The 23,033-nt window shown below is 45.2% G+C and overlaps 1 protein-coding gene across 6 annotated transcripts in view; it reads right to left on the minus strand.

Moving 5' to 3' along the window:
* SLC13A3 (solute carrier family 13 member 3) overlaps positions 1–22,415 on the minus strand; it is an 86,538-nt gene extending 64,123 nt beyond the window's left edge. Inside the window, exons 1-3 of one of the 6 annotated variants that reach the window (XM_007185352.2) lie at positions 13,087–13,172; positions 9,031–9,121; positions 6,668–7,103 (exon numbers count right to left, since the gene is read on the minus strand). Coding sequence is in view for 1 of the 6 variants with exons in the window: in XM_007185349.3 (XP_007185411.2) it covers positions 13,087–13,197 (111 nt within the window). In the remaining 5 variants the exon portion in view is untranslated. Of the gene's footprint in view, positions 1–6,667; positions 7,104–8,662; positions 8,738–9,030; positions 9,122–13,086; positions 13,308–22,320 lie in introns of those variants that run through there. The other 5 variants (XM_007185350.2, XM_007185354.2, XM_007185349.3 and 2 more) reach the window with 5 other exon arrangements.
* Between the last annotated feature and the right edge of the window lie 618 nt (positions 22,416–23,033).

The following is a 23,033-nucleotide window of genomic DNA, read 5'->3' on the forward strand; positions in this document are numbered from 1 at the left end:
GCTGAAATCAGGACCTGATGCTGAGAGCAGAAGAGCCTGAGTCACGAGCTTGGCTTTCAGTGCCAGGGTGCCCGGGCTCGAATCCTGTCTCTACCGCTTCCTAGAAAAGTGACGTAACTCCATGCCTCAGTTTTCTCATCTGTAAAATGGGGATGATGATAATGATGATAAGAATTTCAACCTCATAGAGTTATTGTTATGGGGATTAAATAAAGTGAATGCAGGTTGAGTGCTGGGAGCAGAGTGCTGGTAGAGTAAGGAATATATATAAAATGTTACCTCCTACTGATGGAATCTGTTACTTTTGCACATTTCTTGCCCTCTTTATATCAGAAGTTTCATCTCAGTGATCCCTAAAGCACTTCCAGTCTGCCATGTGGGGATGAAGGCAATGATGCTAGGTAGATATTGACCCCAAAAGGAAAGGAGTTTGGAGCACACACAGCAGGCCCAGGCAAAGGACCCAGTAAGACGAGACAACCCAGGAGAAACCCTCTCCGCTGAGGCCGAGAGGCACTGAGGCATGAGCCTCCACTTGCAAAAAGGGAGTTAAGTAAGGCCAGCTGAGGCTCTGGGTGCAAGGCCACTAGGAGTCACAGAGTTGCCGGTGCAAATCCTGGTCTACCACCTACAAGCTTCAGGCTTCGGAAGGACCGGTGGCCTTTTTGAGCCTCTGCGTCCTCATCCGTAAATCAGGATGCTTATTACGCCATCCTGAGAGAGCTGGGAAGGAGATCAAAGAGAACATGGATGGATGCGGCTGTTCTCTGGAAGCCCTGCAACGCTGGCAGCATCTCTCTCCGTGGTCTCCCGAGCAGCTGTCCCTCATGGTCTCAGAGCAGCAGCGCTGTTATTCAAGGTGGCTGCCCACACTGAGCACTTACTATGTGCCAGGCACGGCTCGTGGATTCCCTCACTCAGCTCTACCCACAGCCCCACGAGGCAGCTACGACCGCTGTTCCCAGTTTACGTGTGGCTCAGAGAGCTTGAGTGACTGGCCCAAGTTCACACTGCCTCAGTGTGAATGACGGGTGAGAATAATAAAGCTACCGTTCATTGAGGGCTTACTATGACCAGGCAGCAAGCCTTGCCTGCATTAGCTCACCTGCTCGTCTCACAACCCTGTTTAGAAATGAGAAACTGGAGGCACACAGAGGTCCAGCAGCTTCTTCATCCATGTGTGCATCTCCAGCAAGGGATGAAGCCGTGATTTCAGCATAGTGGTCCGAGCTCGGGGCCATGGTCCTGATCCCCTGGGCTCTGGTCCTGGGCTCAGTGAGGAGAGTAACAGTAGTGATGGTAACAGCCAGCATTTACTGAGACTCACTATGTACAGGTGCTGAGCTAAGCCTTTTACACTTATTGTGACTTTTGCTCCTCCCACACTCTGGTAGTTTCTGGAAATGGAAGGACAGATATTCAACAGAAAAGCACTTTACAGGCCCTTTCACATCCTCTCTGGATCTGTTCAGTCTTGAGGATAAGCCCGGCTGATCTTAGTGCCCACCTTCTGGAGGAGGAGACAGGCATGGAGGGTTAAGACCGAAACCAGCCCAGGGTGACCCAGAGGGAAATAGTTGAGACAGCGCAGATGTCTGGTCTCTGATTCCCAGGCAGGGCTCCCTCCTACCCTCTCTTCTGAGAAAGCAGCTAGGAGCCACCTGTGTCTATTTGGGCTCAAGACTCAATGGGGGAAAGAGGAGAAAGCGGAGGGGGGGGACTTGTCCCAGGAGACCTCTGAGGCAGCCACTCTATCCTCCTACCCCTTCCTCTGGAACGGACTGTGTTAGACCCCTGGACTTATTAGCAGGTGTTGTCACAAGTTAAAGTTCTTCGAGCCATTCATTAAAAGCGTTCCTGGGGCAGCTCACACCCCACTGCCGCCCAGGCCTCGCTAATCATTCATGAGCCAGACAGGCAGCTGGGGGCAGGGTGGCAGCTGCATGGGACCCAGGAGTCCCCAGCGGCCTGGCTCAGCCAGAGGAGGACAGAGCATGTGCTTCTGAAAAAGAGGCCAACTGACTGTGTGACCTTGGGCAGTTCCTTCTTCTGTGTGGGCCTCAGTCTCCCCATCTGTCCAAAGGGCCCTTCAGTTCCCAACATGGGTGGCGGGTGTGTTTAAAGCCCGCTCAGGGCTTCTCCACCTCTCGCTGCTCCTGACAGCCTGTCCCACACCTTTGGAGGCCTGGTGTGGAAAGGAAGCCTTTCTCTGGTTGAAGTAAAATCCAGCCTGAAGGCATTATGTTGGGATCTGCCTTTAAATCCCTTCTAAGATCTTCAACTTAGTTTCCCTGTGATCAGGGGGCCAGGGGTCAGTCTCCTGGAAGGGCTGTCACGAGGACCCAGAAAGACCATTTGATATTTCTTGAACACTCTCCATGCTCCCACCTCAGGACCTTTGACTTGCTGTCCCCTCACCTGGAATGATCTTCCTCTATATGCACTCAGGGCTCCTTCAAGTCTTTGCTTCAATGTCATCTCCTTCAGGTATTTGTTCAAATATTCCCTTCTCGAAATCTTCCTGACTCTAAAATTGCACTTACCTCCACTCCAGGCTCTCTGCCTTCTCTGATTTTATTCTCCATAGCACTTATCAACATCTGACATACTATAGATCTTACTTATTTATCTGCTTGCTTTTTTTTGTTTGTTTGTTTTTAATGTTTACCCCTCTAAAATGTCAGCTCCTTAAGTATAAGGATTTGTGACTATTTGGTTCATTGCCATGTTCCTCTACAATAGTAGCTGGCATGTAGTAGGTGCTCAATTAATACTTTTAAACTAAATGTAATAATCACTTATGGACAGTGTCTGGCACACAGGAAACACTAAAGAAATATTGTTTTGATTCCGTATTCATTCTGGACATATTTATTAAGCACCTTGTTTGCCAAGTGCTAGGTGTATATTAGAGAACAAGATTGGCAGGATCCCTATTTGTACTTTACTATTTGAAGGGTACTTCGCTGTTTACAAAGTGCTTGGTTTCCCTGGCTCCTCCTCACAGCCCCATGAGGCAAGCGGGTACATGAGACAGATGAGGAAACTGAGGCTGGCAAGGGAAGTGTCTTGCTTCCCCCCACAGAGCAAGTTCTTGGCAGGGATCAATCCTGGATCATCTGAGGCTGCATCCTGTGTGCCCACCACTTAGCCTAACTTCTCCTGGGCACTGAGGTCTTCCCTGCCCCTGACATTTTCAATTCTCTACCGTTTACCATCATCCCACCTCCACTCTGGTCCAGCTGGCCCTGCCCCAGGCATCCTGGGAGCTGATGCAGTGGGGGATGGGAAAGCTGACTCCTGCTGTTAAGGCCTGACCTGTGGAGTTTCCAAGCCCCTCTTGACAATGACCCTCCACTGCCCACAATCCCTCACTTCTTAGGCCTTTGGGGTTCTGGGCTTCAGGGCAAGAATAAGAATGGCAAGGGAGGGCTTCCCTGGTGGCGCAGTGGTTGGTAATCCGCCTGCCAATGCAGGGCACACAGGTTCGAGCCCTGGTCCAGGAAGATCCCACATGCCATGGAGCAACTAAGCCCGTGCGCCACAACTACTGAGCCTGTGCTCTACAGCCCATGAGCCACAACTACTGAGCTCACGTGCCACAACTACTGAAGGCCGTGCGCCTAGAGCCCGTGCTCCACAACAAAGAGAAGCCACTGCAAAGAGAAGCCTGTGCACCGCAACGAAGAGTAGCCCCTGCTTGCCACAACTAGAGAAAGCCCGCATGCAGCAACGAAGACTCAACGCAGCCAAAAATAAAATAAATAAAATAAATAAATTAAAAAAAAAAAAGAATGGAAAGGGAACTTTCACTGGGATTCTTCTCTGAATAAGCACTATCTCATTTAATCTTCCCAGCAGCTCCTAGGAGATGAGCTTTACTCCATATACAGTGGAGGAAATGGAGGCTCAGAGAACCCAAGAACCTACACAGAGAGTAAAGGGAAGAATCCAGTAGGATGCAGAAGAAAGTCTCATCCCCTATAAAGCACTTCCACGGGATCCACAGGCTCATTTGTAATGCAAATAACAATACTACCACTGCCAACCATAGTAACAACAGACATTTACCTAATACCTCTTATGATCAGGAGCAGCCCAGAGTATTTTAGGTATCTGAACCAATCTTCACAACACCCCTCTGAGGTAGGTCCCATTAGTGCACCTCATTTCACAGAGGAGGAAACTGAGGCACAGAGAGGCTAAGTAACTTGCCCAAGGTCACACAGCCAGGAAGTGGGGGAGCCGTCCTGGAGTCCAGGAAATCTGGTGTTAGAGTTCATACTCTCATGATGTTGCCCCTCCCCCTCAGAAAGTGATTCTGGGGGACAAACCAACCCAGTGATTCTGGGCAGACCCCTTGTCCAGTGGAGGAAAGCCAAGGTCTGAAGGAGGTCCAGATCCCACAGAAGATCAGGAGCAGGAAAGGAAGCCAGGTCTCCCAGGTAGATGGCCAATTTAGTAGAGGTAGGAAGAGCCTCTCAGGACAGCCTCAGTTTCCCCAACAAGAGGTGGGAGCTGGGTCGTGGGCAGGGCCCTGCATCAGGCCTCTGCCAGCTCCCCCAGGCCTGGAGACCCCACATTCTAGTCCCAGATGTCGGCACAGCAGACCACGTTCCCAGGACTCATGTCTCAGGAAACTGCCTACACTTCTGTTTTTTGGACTCTGTGCTGTAAAATGCCCTGCTTGGGCACCAGGAGAAGTTTTGCTGAGTCCCAGCCCTTTCCAGAGAAATCCAAGGGGGCTCCAGACAGGGGCAGGAAATGGCTAAAAGGAGCAGGAAGACTCTTCCTTCCTTCTCCCACTCTCCAGGCTTCCCAAGCCAGCCAGCAAAGTGGATTGTCATGAGAGTAAGGTGCAAGCAGCATGTGAAATCGAGGGGACAATCAGGGCTGTGGGTGGCAGCAAACAAGGGCCTCTCTTGTTATTTCTCCCAGCCAAGGGAAAGGAGGCTGTTCCCGCCCGCTGACAGCCCAGAGGGCAGAGGGAACGGGTCAGCTCCATACAGCAGAGCCCGGAGCGGGGCTGGAGGGCCAGGGGGTGTTTTGTCTTGCCTGGAACGCCCTCCGTTTCCAAATCCCCTCCACCCTGGGAGGCCTTCTGTGGCCAGGCTGTGTGTCCACAGGCAAGCACTTCCCCTCTCCGGGACACAGTGTCCCTGACAGAAAATTGGACTTGACTGTGCCTGCCTCACAGCCTGCTGGGGGATGAAACAAACTAACGCATTGAAGGCAGAGGTTCTCAACCTCAGCACCACTAACATTTGGGGCCCGAGAATTCTTTGTTGTGGGGGCCATCCTGTGTACTATACGACGTTTAGCAGCATCCCTAGATGCCGGTAGCAGCTCCTTCCAGTTGTGACAATCGAAAATGTCTCCAGGCACTGCCAAATGTCTCCTGGGGAGCAAAATGCTTAAGAACCCTGATTTAAAGGATTTCCCAGAGCCCAGGACACAGGCAGTGATTTATCCATGAAGGCAGGCAACATCTGTTGAGCCCTTTACAAGCATCATTAATTATTATCATACCCATTCACGGATGAGGAAACTGAGCACAGAGAAGTTAAGTAACTGGCCCAAGGTCACACAGCATATTAAAAAGCCAGGATTTGAACCCAAGCACCCAAATCCAAGCTCCTACCTATCATGTTTGACCAGCCACGTTAGTTCCTATCTTCAGGGCCCTCTGAGACCTCCAAACTCCCACTCCAGTGTCAGAATGACAGGTCTCTCCTCTGGGAAGCCTTTCTTAATGTCCCCCACCACACCCAGCACAATCACTCCTTTCCCCGTTGCCTCCACTGAACCATGAAGGAGTGTGGGCTTTCAACAAGGCAGACGTAGGCTCGATTGGCAGCCTCACTACTCATTCAGTGGCCGTGAGGTGGCGGGTGACTTCACCTCTCTGAGCCTCAGCCTTCTCATTTGTAAAATGGGTCCATCACCCTTGCGTCACACAGTGGCTAAAAGCACAGACTCTGGGGCTTGAATGCCAGAGTCGGAATCCCAGCTCTGCCACATCCAAAACGTGGGAGCTTGGGAAAGTGACTGAACCATTCTGTGACTCGGTTTCCTCATCTATGAATGTGGATAATAGCAGCACCTGCGCCACAGAGCCAGGGCGAGCATAAACGAGCTAGCAAGCATATCTTGAGTGCTTCGAACCGTGCCTGGCACTTCATAAATGCTAGAGAGGTGTTGACTATGGCTCTTAGGAGGCCTCTTGGCGGACAGAGGACAGAGTATGAATAAGGCATGTGGCCCAGGACATCAACAAACTTGAATTCACTTCCTGAGCCTCCCAGGGACCAGCACATTCCTGTAGGAGAGCTTAATACGGCTGAAATCAAATCCCTCTCTCAGTCCAGACTGAGAGAGGACCCCACAGGAGAGTAGAGCAAAAGGAACTGGGCAGGGGAACCACTGGGCTGGCCAGGAGGGGCATGCTGGCCTCCCCAGACCTTTTCCAATGTCTTTATCGGACTGGGGATCACTGTTCTGTCCTGTGTATCAGTCCTCCTGCCTTCCTCCACCCCCCACCCAGCACAGGCTCCTTCCCATTGGCTGCCCCTCCCCCTATGAATTTCAGGGACAAGTACATAGAGCTGAGAGCCTGGTACCCCTATTTTGCAGATAACAGAAAGAGCCTCAATTCTTTACCAAGTACCTGCTATGCGTCAGGCACTGTCAAGTCTTCCAAGCAGGTGGGTTTCATTATGCCCATTTTTGAGATGAGGAAATGGAGGCTTGCCAGAGATGGCGTGGCCTTGTGTATCTCTCTCGTCCCTGGTGCACCTCCGCTGGAGAGAGCAGTTCGGGCACACCTGTGTCACTTGTTCCAGGCCCTGGCCAGGTCCAGCCTAGCTAGGATGCTGACTTTGTGTCTTCAAGGTCTGGGGGTGTCTGAAATCCTGCTCATCAGTCCAGAGGGCATTGTCCTGCCGAGTTAGGTCAGGAAACACGATCTTGCTCCCCGCCGCATCACCAGGAATCGCACTGGCCTGTTTACACACCTGGCAGGAGCTCCGGGAAAGTGGAAAGTTGGCTGGACCTCAGAGGAGCGGTTCCGAGGCCAAGGGGTCTGTGTGGGCAACGGGTGAAACCTGGCGGGAGAACATGGAGGGGGCACAGATGAGGGTTCTGGGACCACCTGGCTGGGAGGGGCTGGGAAAGTCCCTCCATGTGCCCTCTGGGCCTCAGTCTTCCCAACTGAAAAACGAAAGGGCTGGAAACACCGATTCCAGCTCAAATCTTCCACAAATTAGTAGCAGTCTGGGGTTTTAGAAAGTGCACGTCTTCTGAAATCAGAGATACCTGAGTTCAAATGCAAATTCATTCATTCACTTGTTTACCGAGTACCTACTATGTGTCAGACGCTGTCCTAGGCACTGGGGATGCTGCAGGGAACAAGACAGACACGGGTCTTGCCCTTACATCACTCACAGCCTAGTGGCGGAGGCAGACAGTGAACAGATAATGAACACTTCAGATTGGGATGAATGCCATGAAGGAAATAAAATAGGAAGCTGTTTTAGAGAGTGCTTTGTACGGTGAGGAGAGTAAGTGTTCTTGAGAAAAGGTAATCAAGGAGGACTCCTTGGAGGAGGTGCCTTTGGAGCTAAGACCCAAATGACCAGACAGATCCAGCTGTGGAAGATCAGAGGCAAGAGCATCCCAGGCAGAGAACAGCAAGTGCAAAGGTCCTGAGGCAGCAACAAGCTTGGCAGGTTTAAAGAACCAAAAGAAGGCCTATGAGGCTGGACCATAGTGAGAGAAGAGAAGAGTATGGGAGATTGTAACAACCATGTTTTCAAGTTTCTGAATTTGATGCTCTGGCATCTTGGGACCTTGCTAAACCTGGAGTGTCTGCCTCTCCCAGTGCTAGCTAATTCCTAGAGATGGTAAACAACTCACCTGTGCAACAGTTTTTCAAATGTAAGCCAGCCAATCCAGAGCCCACACCCCCAACCACCTCCTTTATTGGGCTCTCTCACTCCAGGCCACTATCCGCCTGCTGTAATCATCCAAGGCCAGGGACCAAACAACTAGGGACAGTGTCTATGTCCCAGAGCCCACTGAAATTATTTGAACTAGCCAGTCCTAAGTCTGCTTACTCTGACTTGCCCGTTCCTTAAATACATAATATATTGGCAGATAGTGATGAAGACCATGAAGTAAGATAAGGCAGAGAAGAAAGTGTAAAGGATTTTTTGTATTCTATGTTAGATAGGGTGGCCAGGGAAGGCCTTTGAGGAGGTTCATCTTTGAACTAAGATGAATGAAGTGAGGGAGCAAGGCTTGCAGACACCTGGGGGGAAGAGCAGTTCAGACAGATGGAACAGTAAGTGCAAAGGCCCTGAGGTGAGATTAATCTTGGGATATTTAAGGAACACCAAGAAGGCCAGTGTGGTTGGTGCAGAGGGAGAGAGGGGGCCTGAGCTTCTAGTAAGTAATCAATAAATATTAGCTGTTCCTATCCTTTCTTGAGGGCTTACTATAATCTGAACGAAAATAAGGGAGCTTGACCTCTGCTTCCCCGCATCCCTAATCTAGAAGTTAGGCTTCAGAGATTAATTGAAATGTCGATAGAATAAAACAGTGATGACTGGGAGCCTGAGATGGGGGAATCACTGGACAAGAAGAGGGAGATGGAGGCACTCACCCCCGCCCTGCCACTCACAGCTCACTGTGAGGCTTCAGGCAACTTCCATCCTTCTCTGGGCCTCACTTTCCTCATCTGTAAAAATGGGGATAATCATTATTCCTACTTCTTAAGGCTGATGTGAAGAGTAAATGAACTAAAATGTGAAAGGCATGTAAAACAGTGTGGGGCAAATGGAAAAAATTTTTAGCAATTATTATTATTATAAACTCCCACCATGTTTGACACGGCACTGGACAACTTCTGTATCTTCTCTTAATTAAGTCCCATAGTAGCCCTTTGGGAAGCATGTGAGTTCTCCCCACTTCACAAGTGAGGAAACCGAGGCTCAGAAATGTGAAATCTCCAACCCAAGCTCCCTGACTCACAGTTTCAGAACCAAGACCCAAACCCAGGTCTTCCCAGCTCCAAGGCCCATGCTACTTTGATCATCTTACTTCTGAGTCTCAGTTTCTTCATCTGCAAAATAGGAGAGTTAAAACATACCTTGAGTGTTGAATAAAAAAGTAAGACGTTATGGTGCAAGTATAATATACGATTTCATTGGGCCCAGATAATAACCAGGGAGGAAGGTGATGTTATGGGCATGGTATCAATGAAGAAACTGAGGCCCAGAGAAGCCAAATGATTTGCCCAAGGTCACAGAGCAATGATGTGGAATGAGTATCCAGTTCTGATTCCAAAGACTCAAAACTGGGAATGAAATAACCGTTTTCCTGGTCACCCACCTGAATTTCCTCCACCCAAGAATTAGGCATATGCAAAAAAAAGTGGGCCTCTGACTTCACAGATGTACTACCACCCCAGAACAAGTGTGCTGCTAGCCAGACTTGATGCCTTTGTGCAAACTGGGAAAAGGGGCTCTTCCTCAGGTGGATCCAGCACTGCACCAGAGTACACAGCTTGGCATGTGGAGTGCAGGTTGGTTCAGTCTCATTTTGCCTCCTCAGGTCTCCTTGTGCAGTGCACAGCCTGTAGAACACTCTGCAGCAGTCCTGCCCAGAGCACCCCCTCCCCCAAACTCCTCCTCCTCAAAGCATCCTTAGAAAGAGTCACTTATGAGTACCTGCTGTAAGAACTCATCTTGGCCAGATGGTCAGTCCAGCTAAATTTGCTTTCAGTGGGTGTAAGGAGGGAAAGGAGGCAAGATTTCTCTGCAAACACATGGGACTGGTGCAGATTTGCAAGCCTGATTTAATTGTCTCATCCGTCCCCTCTAGCTGCCCAAGGCCGGTCCTCTAATATCCACCTCCCAAGATGCCCATTCTTGGAAAACTTTGAGGTGGTCCCTCTGGCACTGTCCTGACTTCCTTAGTCTCTGGCACTCTTTGTGGCAAGAGCCATGATCCCCAGTGGCCCTGGAAATTGCAGCCACTGCATTCCAGAAGGGCATCCCACTCCTTTTCACCCCTGCTGACAGGGTTCCAAGCCAGGAGGACATAATGTAAGAATTGTTCCCATCCCCTGCCATCCCCACCCCCTGGCTCTACCCTTCAGATTAACCCCAGCCTCCCTGCAGCCTCCCTCACCAGTCGCCAGGGGACAGGTGTATGAGAACCAACCCTTTTGATCACACAGACTTCTAGAACATCAGAGTAGCAATGGCCTGTAGACCTTATCAAGCCGAAAAACAGAACCCAGCGAGGGGCAAATGATCAGTGCCAAGGATCTCAAACTTCTTTCCCGATACCTACAATTTTGCAAAAGTTTTTGGGGGCCCAGGTGTACCCTATGACCGGCATTGGTGGCTCCAGAGTTTCCAGGTGAGAGCGGCTTAGAAGCAGCAATCTGATGTTGGGGGTGGGGTGGACACGGAGGACACTTGCCTTGAAGCTTCATTTGCACAGAAAGCACAATGTTTTTTTAGACTGCCAGCCTTTGTTTGGGGAGGTTATCACGGGATTAAAACTGGTTACGATTACAGGAATTGTCTTGAAACTATGTGTGCAGAGCACACCCACTCTGTTTGCTTTAAATGTATGTCACAGATCAATAAAAACAGCAATTTTCTCTGTTCATTATTCTCTAAGGATGCTTTTATTCACATTGTACATTAAGAGACATGTCAGTTAGTAATACCCAAGGATATAATAATAATATAATACGATAAATACGTGCACATTACATGGAGGAGGGGGCTTTGAGTGTGCCGACAGAGATTTTGAGGGAGGCTAAGATCTCCCAAGACGTCAGACCTGCCTCCTGGGAGGAGGCCCTGGCTAATCAGCCACTTTAAAAGGTAGTGACATCTAGGGCCACACCAAGAGTACCCACCAGGGATCTGTAGGGAAACAGGAGAGGTTCTTAGTCAATTATAACGAAAGAAAGAGTATAAAATGCAGCTGTTAGAAGTACAGACACTGCATTCTGGCTTTGTACTGGCTGTGTGACCTTCGGCAAGTCACGTAACCCTGCTGAGCTGCCATCTCCTCACCTGTACTACAGGGACGCTAACAGCAGCTGCTTCCCTGATTACGTGGACATTATATAGGACAATGCCTGAGAAACTCTTAGCATGGAGCCTGGCACGTAAGAAGAGTGAAGCACTCAGTGAAACACTTTATTTATTAGGCTCACCACCCTCGCAGAGGGTCAGGCATTCGCTGTTACATGTGCACATTGGGGATCATATGGAAGTGGATTCTCTGTGAAGCTAATGAAGTTTAAGCTTCAGAGCCACTCCCAAATCCTGTACTGAATTTTGTATCTGTAAATCTGTATGCTTTTTCTTAAAGAGAGCCCCTTAAATAGTACATGCTTCAGGCCCCGTAACACTTGGACCTGCCCCTGAGGTCACAAATCTTGCTAGAGGGCAGAGCAGAGAGAAGCTTTCAGAACCCCTTGCTGAGGAGAGAGACTGTGTGTGTTTCATCACTTCTTCCCCAGAGCTCCGCCTGGGACCTCCCAGACCCATCCAGCCTTCCACCGGTGATGCTTCACAAAGCGAGGCAACTTCCTTACTCAGCCCCTCACATCAAATCTCAGAAGCTAGCATGGAGATCGCCTCATTTTATAGACAAAGAAAGGGAGACCCAAAGAAGAAAGGAGATTGGTCCAAGGTCCTGAAGTCAGCGAGTGGTCTGGGGTGGGCTAGTTTTTGAATAAGCAACCTAATCCTTACACCAGGATTTATTGTTTTTCTCTTGCATGTCAAGAAAGTCTAATTGGTTGGATAATTCCACACCAAAGAACTTGCCCTGGATCTTCTGACACCATCTCCTTCGTATCACTTCCTCACCCCCTGGGCCCAAGGAGGGCTCCTTCCTCCAGGCGTCCCTCTCTGAACACCTCTCCAAGCTCCCCTGGTCTCTGCTGGTGGTGCTGGGTAATCCACCACTAAGTTACACACTCTCTTTACTTTTACTTTTATGAACATTTACTATCTCATTGAGGGAAAGTGAAACAACTTCCTGGAGGTAGAAGCCTTGTCTAATGAGCCTAGTGCCCTCCCATGATGCTGCAAATGGGCTGAGCAGAGATGAGGGACCCAACAGGGACCTGCAGTACCATCTCCTTCCAGCTCCCATTGGTGGTGACTTTTATCATGACACTCCTGACCTCAATCTACAGCCTTTGATCTTCTAGGGATTACTTCCTTTGAGAGTCTAGAAACAGGTCATGTTCTGGATTCTGATAAGCCAGGGATTGAATCCCACTCAGCTGCTTGCTGTGTGATTGTGAGCAAGTCACTTCTCTCCGAGCCTCAGTTTTCTCCTCTGGAAAATGGGGTAAATAATCTTCCCCCTCTGAGGGGCACTTTCAGTCTGGATTAAATATGATGATGCACATAAAGCAAATTTTAGCACTGCACCTTGCTCCCGGTAAGCGTTTATTAAATCTTGGCCGTCCCCATCATATAAGGCGAGTGGAAATAAGACCAGCCTGTGCGTTCGTCGTAGGCACTTACTCTGCCTAAGCTTACTATCAGGCTCAGTTCTAAGAGATTTACATAGATTGCCTCATTTAATATTCACCACAACCCAGTGGATTGGCATTATCGTTTCCCCCATGTTTACAAACGAGTAAACTGAAGTTCAGGGAGGTTAAATGACTTGCCCCAGGTTACACAGTCTTGGCATTCATCAAGTGTTCCTTGTGATTATCAAGTGAAATGTGCAACACAGCGCCAAGCACATAGTTAGAGCTCAATAAAAAGAAATCATTCCTGTAGAAGTGAGAAGATCCAGAAGGCTAGGTGGGACCCAGGCTCCAAGGAGCAGCTGGAAAAGGGGAACTGCGGCAAGAGGTGTTCACAGCCGTCCAAGTCAGGGTAAAGGGGGGACGGTCGAGGGGGTCTGGTGAAATCTGTCTAGACTGGGATCTCAGCGGTGTCCCGCCTCAGAGGCTCGGGAGGAGAGGGTCCTGCCTGTCGCGCGGCCGCCCAGGGCGCGGAACGGGGGGCCCACAGGCAAAGGAGGCGTTACCTTGGGCGGGAGGGCGAAGACCACCGGCAGCAGCGCGAGCGGCGTGAACAGCAGCACCAGCAGCCGCCGCGCGCTCCACACCTTCTTGGCCACTGTCGCCAGCGCCGCCATCTGCGCGATCGCCCCGCGGAGCGGGCCAGTCCGGGACTGCCCGCGCCTGGCCCCCCGGCTCCGGCTTATAGCCTGGGGGAGGGTTTGGGGAGGGGACTGCGCTTGGGGACCCGCCCTCTCCCTGCGCCTCCCGGAGGAAAAGGGTGGTGCCTGCTCCCCTGGGACTGGGCGAAAGAGATCCGGGAAAGTTAGGAAAAGTTCGACCCTAGAACTAAGGAACAGGACTCCAGCCCAGAAGGCAGAGTAGCCTCCGGTTTAAACCTCCTGACTTTCCAGCTATGTGGCCTGGGGCAACTGGCTGAACCCTTCCTTACTCTCCCGTGAAAAGGGCCATACTGACAACCGGAAGATGAAATCACTTACTAGTACTAAGTGGGTTCAGGTACTGGCTCTGCCACATACTAGCTGCGTGGCCTTGACAACCGCCTCTGAACCTCAGTCTTCTCAACCACAAAGTGGGGGTGATGACAATAATGGTCTCTACTAGACAAGAGGTCTGCTGGCAGTTATTGCTATTGATATTGTTTTTCTTATTTTCTCCCACGGTGGGTCAGTCATCTGTGGGTTGGAGCGTGGAGGAGTCTTTTTGTTCCTCTTGGATAAATGCACAGGAGTACAGTCCTGGATTGTATGGTAGTTGCACCCTTGGTTTTTTAAGAAACCGCCAAGCGATTTTCCAAAGAGTTAGCACTGTTTTACATTTCTGTTAGCCATGTATGAGTGAGCCAGTTTCCCCACGTCCTTGCCAGCATTGGGGTGGTATTTTTTATTTCAGCCACTCTGATAGGGGTGTAGAGATATCTCACTGTGGTTTTAGTCTGCATTTTCTTAACAGCTAATGATGTTTAACATCTTTTCACCTGCTTCTTTGCCATCTGTATATCCTCTTTAGGGGAAATTATTTCCTCCCGTTGTTTGCCCATTTTCTCATTGGACTGTTTTTTCTGCTGTTGAGTTTTGAGAGTACTTTATATAGTCTAGATACCAGTCCTTTGACAGATACGTTGTCTGCAAAAATTTTCTCCCAGTCTATAGCTTGGCTTTTCATCCTCTTAACAGACTTTTCAAAGAGCAAACATTTGTAATTTTGGTGGAGTCAAATTTATCAAATTTTCCCTTTTTTGGATCCCGCTTTTGGTGTCAAACTCTTTGCACAGCCCTAGATCCTGAAGATTTTTCTAGAAGTTTGATAGCTTATTGTTTTATGTTTTATATTTAAGTCCATGAGTTAATTTTTATATCAGGTATGAGGCTTAGATTGAGGTTCTTTTTTTTTTTTTTGCCTACCATTGACCAATTGCTGCAGCTTCACTTGTTTAAGAAGTTATCTTTATTCCACTGAATTGCTTTTGCACTTTTGTCAAAAATCAGTTGGGCATATTTGGTGGATCTGCTTCTGGTTTCCCTATTCTGTTCCATTGATCTAACTGTCTATCCCTCTACCGATACCACACAGTCTTAATGACTGTAACTGTATAATAAGTCTTGAAAATAGGGACAGTGATTCCTCCCACTTTATTCTTTTTCAAAATTGTTTCAGATATTCTAGTTTCTTTGCATTTCTATGTAAATTCTTAGAATAATATTATCTATATCTACAAAAATTAAACCTGTATATCAATTTGGAGATAACTGACATCTTTACTCTGTTGGCTCTTCTAATCCATGAATGTGGTATGTCTCTCCATTTATTTAGATCTTCTTTGATTTCTTTGATCAGCATTTTATAGTTTTCAGCCGAAAAGTCCTATACATGTTTTGTTAGATTTGCACATAAGTACTGCATTTTTGAGCAATGTAAATGGTATTCTATTTTTTTCAGGATCCATATATTCACTGCTAGTATATAGAAATAAAATTGAATTTTGTATGTTTATCTTATATCCTAAAATCTTGCTCAATTCATTAATTATTCTAGGAGGTTTTTTGTGTGTGTGTGTTTTTTTTTTTTTTGTCAAATCCTTCAGACTTCTATATAGACAATCATGTCATCTACAAATAAGAACTGGTTTATTTCTTCCTTTCAGATCTGTATGTCTTGTATTTACTTTTCTTGCCTTGTTGCACTGGCTAGAACTTCAGGCACTATGGTTGAATAAGAGTTTGAAAAAGAACATTCTTGCATGATTCACAGTCTCAGGGAGAAAGCATTCAATCTTTCACTATTAACTATAATGTTAGCTGTAGGTGTTTTGTAAATGCTCCTTTCCAAATTGAGAAAGTTCCCATCTATTTTTATTTTTCTGAGAGTTTTTATCATGGATGAGTGTTGAATTTTATCACATGCTTTGGGAGGGGGCATCAATTAATATGATCAAATGATTTTTCTTCTTTAGCCTATTAATATGATGGATTACAGTGATTGTAGTGAACCAGCTTTGTATCCCTGGGGAATATGCCACTTGATCATGATGTATAATTATTTTTATATTTTGTTGAATTCTATTTGCTAATATTTTATTAAAGATTTTTACATCTATAATCATGAGGGATATTGTCTGTAGTTTTTCTTTTTTTATTGCCTTTGTCTGGTTTGGTATCTGGTTAATACTAGCCTCATAAATGAGCTGGGAATTGTTCCCTTCTCTTCTATTTTCTAGAAGAGATTGCATGGAATTGGTGTTAATTCTTGTTTAAGTGTTTGGTATTATTTCCCAGTGAAACCATCTAGGCCTATAGATTTTTTTTTATTTTTTGCAAAATTTTATATTTAATTTTCTTAATAGTTATAGGGCTATTTGAATTATCTACTTCATATTGAGTACATTGTGGTAGTTTATATTTTCTGAGGAGTTGGTCTGTTTCATCTAAATTGTTAAATGTTTGCATGTAGAGTTTCTAGTACTCCCTTTTGATGTCTGCAGGTTCTATAGTGATATCCTTGATTCATTCATCCATTCCTGATTCATTCATTTGGTAACTTGCATTTTTCTCTCTCCTTTTGTCAGTCTTACTAGAGATTTTTAAATTTAATCCTCTTTTCAAAGAAACAATGCTTGGAGGTTGTCTTTCTGTTTTCAATTTCATTGATTTCTAGGCTTATCTTTCTTTTTTCCATGCTTCTCACTCTTCTTTTTCTAGGACATTGAAGTGGGAGCTTAGATTATTGATTTGAGATCTTTTTCACCTTTTCAAATGTATACATTTAATGATAAAAATTCCCCCTCTCTGCACTGGTTTAGCTGTGTCTCACAAATCTTATGTGGTGTATTTTCATTATCATTCAGTTCAATGTATTTTTTATTTTCCCTTGAGATGTCTTCTTTGACCCGTGGATTATTTGGAAGTGAGGTGTTTAGTTTCTAAGTGTTTGGAGATTTTCCTATGATCTTTCTGTTACTGATTTTTAATTTGATTCCACTATGGTCAAAGAACCATAACCTTGTATAATTTCAATTCTTTTAACTTTGTTGAGGTTTGTATTATGGTCCAGCATAACTATCTTTCTATATGTTCTATAGTCACTTGAAAGAATGTGTATTTTGCTGTTGCTGGGCGGACTGTTCTATAAATGTCAACTAGATTCTGTTGTTTGATGGTATTGTCAAGTTCTTCTATAGCCTTGCTGATTCTCTGTTTATTTATTCTATCAATTATTGAGTCAAGGGTGTTGAAGTCTCTATAAATGTAGATTTGTCTATTTCTCTTTTCAGTTCTATCAGTTTTTGCTTCACATATTTTGTAGCTCTGTTGCTTGACATATACACATTTAAGATTGCTAAATCTTTTAGTGTATTGACTCCTTCATTATTATATAATGTCCCTCTATGTCTCTGGGAACTTTCTTTGTTCTGAAGTCTACCTTCTTTGATATTAATATAGACACTTATGATTTCTTTTGACTACCATTTGCCATATATATTTTTTTATCCTTTTACTTTCAATACGCATATATCATTATATTTGAAGTGTGTTTCTTACAGACAGCATACAGTTGGGGCATGCTTTTAAAAACTCCACTCTGCTAGGCTCTGTCTTTTAATTAGTGTTTTTAGACCATTTACATTTAACATAATTGTTGATATATTAGGGCTTAAATCTGCCATTCTGTTTTCTATATGTTCTCTATCTATTTTCTATCTCTACCTCTATCTCTCTTATTTCTCTGTTTTCTTTTTCTTGCCTTCCTGTGGATTACTTGAACATTTTTTAGAATTCCATTTTGATTTTTATATAGTGATTTTGAGTGCATTTATTAGTATGGATTTTTTAGTGCTTATTCTAGCTATTACGTTGTATGTACATAACTCAGCACAGTCTACTGGTACCAATTTCAGTAAAGTATAGATACCTTATCTCCCTTTATGTCCCTTTACTTTACCCTGTTATAGTATTATTATCTTGTATTTCCTCCTCATACATTTAGAACCACATCAGACAATGTCATAATTTTGGCCTCAACCATTAAACATAATTTAGAAAACCCAAGAGGAAAACAGTTTATTGCAGTTACCTATATTTTTGCTTGCTGTGTTCTTTCTTCCTTCCTGATATTCAAATATTCCTTTGTTTATCATTTCCTTTTGGTTTAGAGAACTTCCTTTAGTCATTCTTTTAGAGTAGGTCCAATGGCAACAAACTCTCTTAGGTTTTCTTCATCTGAGAAGGTCTTGACTTCCCCTTTGTTCCTAAAGGATATTTTCACTGAATATAGGATTCTGAGTTGACAGCTTTTTTCTTTCAGCACTTGACAAATGTTATGCCACTTTTTTCTGGACTTCATGAATTTTGGTGAGAAATTCGCTGTCATTTGAATTGTTTTTCCTCTAGAGGTAAGATGTCATTTCTCTCTCACTGCTTGCAAGGTGTTTTTGTTTGTCTTTAGTTTTCAGAAGTTTGACTATATGCCTTGGTGTAGTTTCTTTTAGTTATCTTGTTTGGAGTTAACTCAGCCTCTTGAGTCTGTAGGTTTATTCTTTTGCCAAATTTGAGAAGTTTTCAGCCATTATTTCTTTGAATACTTTTATGCTCCTTCCTCTTTTTCCTCTCTTTTCAGAACTCCAATGACACAAATGTTAGACCATTTGTTATAATCCCACAGATTCTTGAAGCTCTGTTCATTTTTTCAGTCTATTTTCTCTCTGGTGTTCAGCTTATGTAATTTCTATAGTTCTATCTATAAATTTTTTAAAACTATGATTTTCTAAAAATATGAATAAGAAATAAACTAAATTCCATGGGGTCATCACTTTTGTAACCTATCTTGGTGTAAGAGTATGCATGAGTTTCATCCACAATGAATCTGTATATACTTGGTCTACTAGTTTTTTTATATATATATTTATTTATTTTATTTATTTATTTATTTTCCTTATTTTTTTTTTGGCTGTGTCGGGTCTTAGTCGCAGCACACGGGATCTCTGTTGAGGCATGTGGGATCTTTGCGTCATGGCTCACGGTCTGCTCGGGTTTCTCTCTAGTTGCAGCGTGCGGACTTCTCTCTAGTTGTGGCATGCGGGTTTTCTCTCTCTAGTTGTGGCGCGCGGGCTCCAGGGCACATGAGCTTTGTAGTTTGCGGCACCCGGGCTCTCTCATTGAGGTGCGTGAGCTCAATAGTTGAGGCACATGAGCTCAATAGTTGTGGCACACGGGCTTAGTTGCCCCGTGGCACGTGGGATCTTAGTTCCCCTACCAGGAATCGAACCCACGTCCCCTGCATTGGAAGGCAGGTTCTTTACCACTGTACCACCAAGGAAGTCCCTGGTCTACTGTTTAATATGCTTGAACCATTCAAAAGAATCAGATTTACTAAAATGTATAATTGCAGTTTATACTGTTCAAGAGAATTTAATCAAATTAGTGATCTATGTCAAATGCTCAAGGAATGTTGGCTTCATATCTTATTTATTAATGAATAATAACAGCCAACATTCACTGGGTACTTCCTCTGTGCCAGGCCCTGTTCTAAGAGCTTTATATGATTTAACTCACTGAACACAAAAATGACCTTATGAAGTAGATCCTAATATATTCCCATTTTGCAGAGGAGGAAACTGAGGTACAGAGAGCCTGAGTAGCTTATCCAAGGACACACAGCTATTAAGGAGGATTCAAATCCCAGTAGTCCAGCTCCAGAGTCCCCATGCCTAACCATGATATAGTAATGACTCAGAGTATATGTTTTATTAGATATGTTTCATTAGGTGTGTTTATTAGATACAAGAAATATGACTTTTATGGTGAACATTAAAGTAAAATAACACCTCATCCCCTCAAATATTTGAGAGTTGTCAACAATTTGAGCATATGCACTCAAGAAGCTGTTTCCTAATACTCAGTACCATCAGATAACAAGGGCCATCAACACTCCTCTAACCATCTAACACAGTGGTTCTCAACCCTGGCTGCACTTGGAATCACCTTGGAAGCTTTAAAAATGCTGAAGCCCAGGCACTGCCCTTAGAGAGTCTGATTTAATTGTCTGGGATGTGGTCTGAACATCAGGATTTTTAAGAGCTCCCAGCAGATTCTAATGTGCAGCTGGGGTTGAGAGCCACTTTTGGAACAACTCCCCTGCTGTCCAACTCCCCACACCCCTAAAAGCTAATCCATCTTTTGTCAGATTCTGGTGGAATCATTTCCCTGATGCAAAATCTGAGTTGGCTTCTATAACTTCACATCTAGAGACTTCAATCCGGTTCTCATGGCCCTCCTGAGTTCTACCAAAATTTTGCCACTTAATATCTCCAGGGCTCGGGCGTGGTCTGTGGTAGGTGCTCTGTCAATGTTTACTAAATGAATATTTAAATACCAGACTTGGTTTCCCTCATCAGTAAACTTGGGGCTAATCATACATACCTTTCATTATTCCTTTTATTCAATAAATATTGACTGCATGGCAACTATATACCAGGCTATGAATACAATCATGAATAAGACCAAAAATTTAAAATCTCTGCCTACCTGGAAACTTCAATTAGTTGGGGGGGGGTGGTGGAGTTGGAGGAGACAAATGATAAACAAATGAGTAAAATGTATTATGGCATAAAGATGAGAAGATGACAAGTGCTATGGAGGAAAACAAGGCAGGAGAGGGAGATGGCTTGTGATGGGGGGGCGGGGGTACCATTTCAGGTAAGGTGGTCAGGGAAGCCCTGGATGACTAGGTGACTAAGGGCCTTAAGCTAAGCAGAGACCCAAGGAAAGTGAGCGAGTGGACCCTCTGAGTATGTGAAGGAAGCATTCCAAGAGGAAGGAAAAGCCAAGTGCAATGGCTCTGAGGCAAGAGCAAGCAAGACCTGGCTTAGAGTCATCAAGGAACTGGGTACAGAGGTGTGATCAGAAGGGCAGCCAGCGCCTAGAAGACACAGGATCTTGAAAGGCTGAGTAAGGATTTTGCATTCCACCCTCAATGACAAGGGCAGCCACTGCAGGGATTTAAGCAGAGTGACAGATTCTGCTTTCATTATGTTAGTAACAGATTTACTTAGATATAACTGACATAGCATACAATTCATCCATTTAAAGCCAAGAGGTCAATAGTTTTTAGTATACTCACAAAGTTGTGCAATCATTACTATAATCGATTATAGAAATTTTTCATCACCCTAGAAAGAAACCCCACACCCATTAACAGTCTCAACCAACCCCCAATCTCCCCCCAACCTCCAAAGCCCTAGATAACCACTGATCTACTTTCTGTCTCTCTAGGTTTGCCTATTCTGGACATTTTGTATAAATGGAATCATATAATATGTGGTCCTTTGTGTCTGGCTTCTTTCAGTTAGCATGATTTTGTTCAAGGTTCACCCACACTGTAGCATGTATAAGTACTTCTCTCATTTTTATGGCCAAATAATGTTCCATTGTATAAATATACCACATTTTATTTATCCATGCATCACTTGATGGATATTTGAGTTGTTTCCACTTTTGGGCTATTATGATAAGGCTGCTATGAACATTTGTGTGCAGGTTTTTCTGTGGACATGTCTTCAGATCTCTGAGAGGAGGGACAGAAAGGAGCTGTCATTGAGACCGAATTAGATGGTGGAATATTTCTCAACACGTGAGAGGCAGACCCGTAAGGAAACACAGATCATTTTATGTTGTACTAGACAGTATTTAAATAACATTTAATCCCACAGAGTGAAAGTTATTCCCTGTGTCAATTTTCTTTAACTCTTCATTACACCACAGAGAGGGTCTCGGCTGGGTGTCAGTGTCCCTTTAACACCTCATCATTGGTAACTCCTCTCTTTGTAACAGCCAAAGAAGACTTCAGGGCCAGAGACTTCGACATCTTGCTGCGACTGGACAGCACTGGTTTCTTTTTATTTTATTTATTCTTCTAATTACTTTTGACTTAGGACAATGATTTCTTTTTTTTTTTTTTTTAACTAAAGCCCATGATTTTAAAACAATCCTCCTTTTAAGTTAAATCTATTGAAGTTTACAATGTGAAGCAACTCAAAGAAAAATACTAAGTAACTCTTAGTATGGAAAGTGCATGGTTATGGCAAAATTCCAAAAATTGGATGCAAAGATCTGAAATTTGGGAAACCAAGAGATGGCAAGAGAAAGGCCCTGGAACAGGTGCAGTGCTCACTTCCTATCCAGGTCATGCTGCCATGATTCCCGTAAACCCCTAGGGCAAGTTATTTCCCAATGGACCCTTTGCAGGCTGTGATGAAACCTTCTCCCATGTCCTTTCAAGTTGGAGACCTGACCTTGAGCCAGCCCAATAGTCGGCTTCATCAAAGGTTCTAGCCAGGTTAGTGTCAGACAGCCTTGGATGGTCAGCGAGGACATTTGAGGCCTGGGTGTGGGAGGATGGGGTGCTCCAAACCGGAAAAACGAGCCCTGGGGATTTGGACCAGCTGACATCATAGAAACTCAAGTCCATTCCCCAAAGCCCAAGTGGAGGCAACTGGGACCAGGGTATATTGCACCCAGCGCCCCTGGACTGGCTCCCTGTTTCTGGAACCACCTGAGAGATTCAGAGTACAAATATCTTCTATTAGAGCAGAGGTATCAATCTGGTGACTCAAATGTAGTAATAATAATAATGACAGCATTAATAATAGCAAGCACATATACTGCACTTACTATGTGTGAGGCACTGTTTGCAGCACTTTACATGTATTAATTTATTTAATCCTTATAATAATCCATTTTCATTACCTTATTGAGCCTGTCACCCCGCACCGGATGAAGCAACACTCAAATGCTGGCTGTACCACTTGCTTGTTATGCAACCCTGGGCAAGACGTTTAATTCCATTGGGCCTCAGTTTCCTTATCTGAAATGAGAACAAAAATTGTATGTAACTCATACGGATGTTGGGAGAATTAACAGGCGAGGGTATAGGACAGTACTTGCATATAGTAAGTGTGCAACAATTGGCCATTGTTATTCTGCTTGTGGCAGATTTTCCAAGGACAGCACCAATATATATCTTCCATACTATGTGTGCATCTCATATGCTCCTCTTACAATGTGAGTAACACTTCGCACTGAGAGTTGGGGGTCTATGTCCCCACCTCTGGAAAGTGGGTGGGGGCTTGTGATGCACCAACCAACAGAACATGGCAGAATGGATGCGATGTGATTTCCAAGGTTGAGCCATAAAGTGGGTACAGCTTCTGCCTGGTTCCCTCACTCTGTGAGACTCTCGCCCTTGAGACCCAGCTGTCATATTTGGAGTTCAAACTAAACCGGGCAGAAAAACCACATGGAGAGAAACCGAGGTTCCCAAGAGGCCGCTAGCAATAACTAACTGGCATGTGAGTGAATGAGCCTTCAGATAATTCCAGCCCCTCGCCTTTCAACTAAGGCCCCAGACGTGGTAGATCAAAGACATCCCTGGGTTGCCCTGTCCAAAGTTCTGACCCACA

Source organism: Balaenoptera acutorostrata, chromosome 15 (assembly GCF_949987535.1).
Source record: "Balaenoptera acutorostrata chromosome 15, mBalAcu1.1, whole genome shotgun sequence".
In the NCBI taxonomy this organism is placed as follows: Eukaryota; Metazoa; Chordata; class Mammalia; order Artiodactyla; family Balaenopteridae; genus Balaenoptera; species Balaenoptera acutorostrata.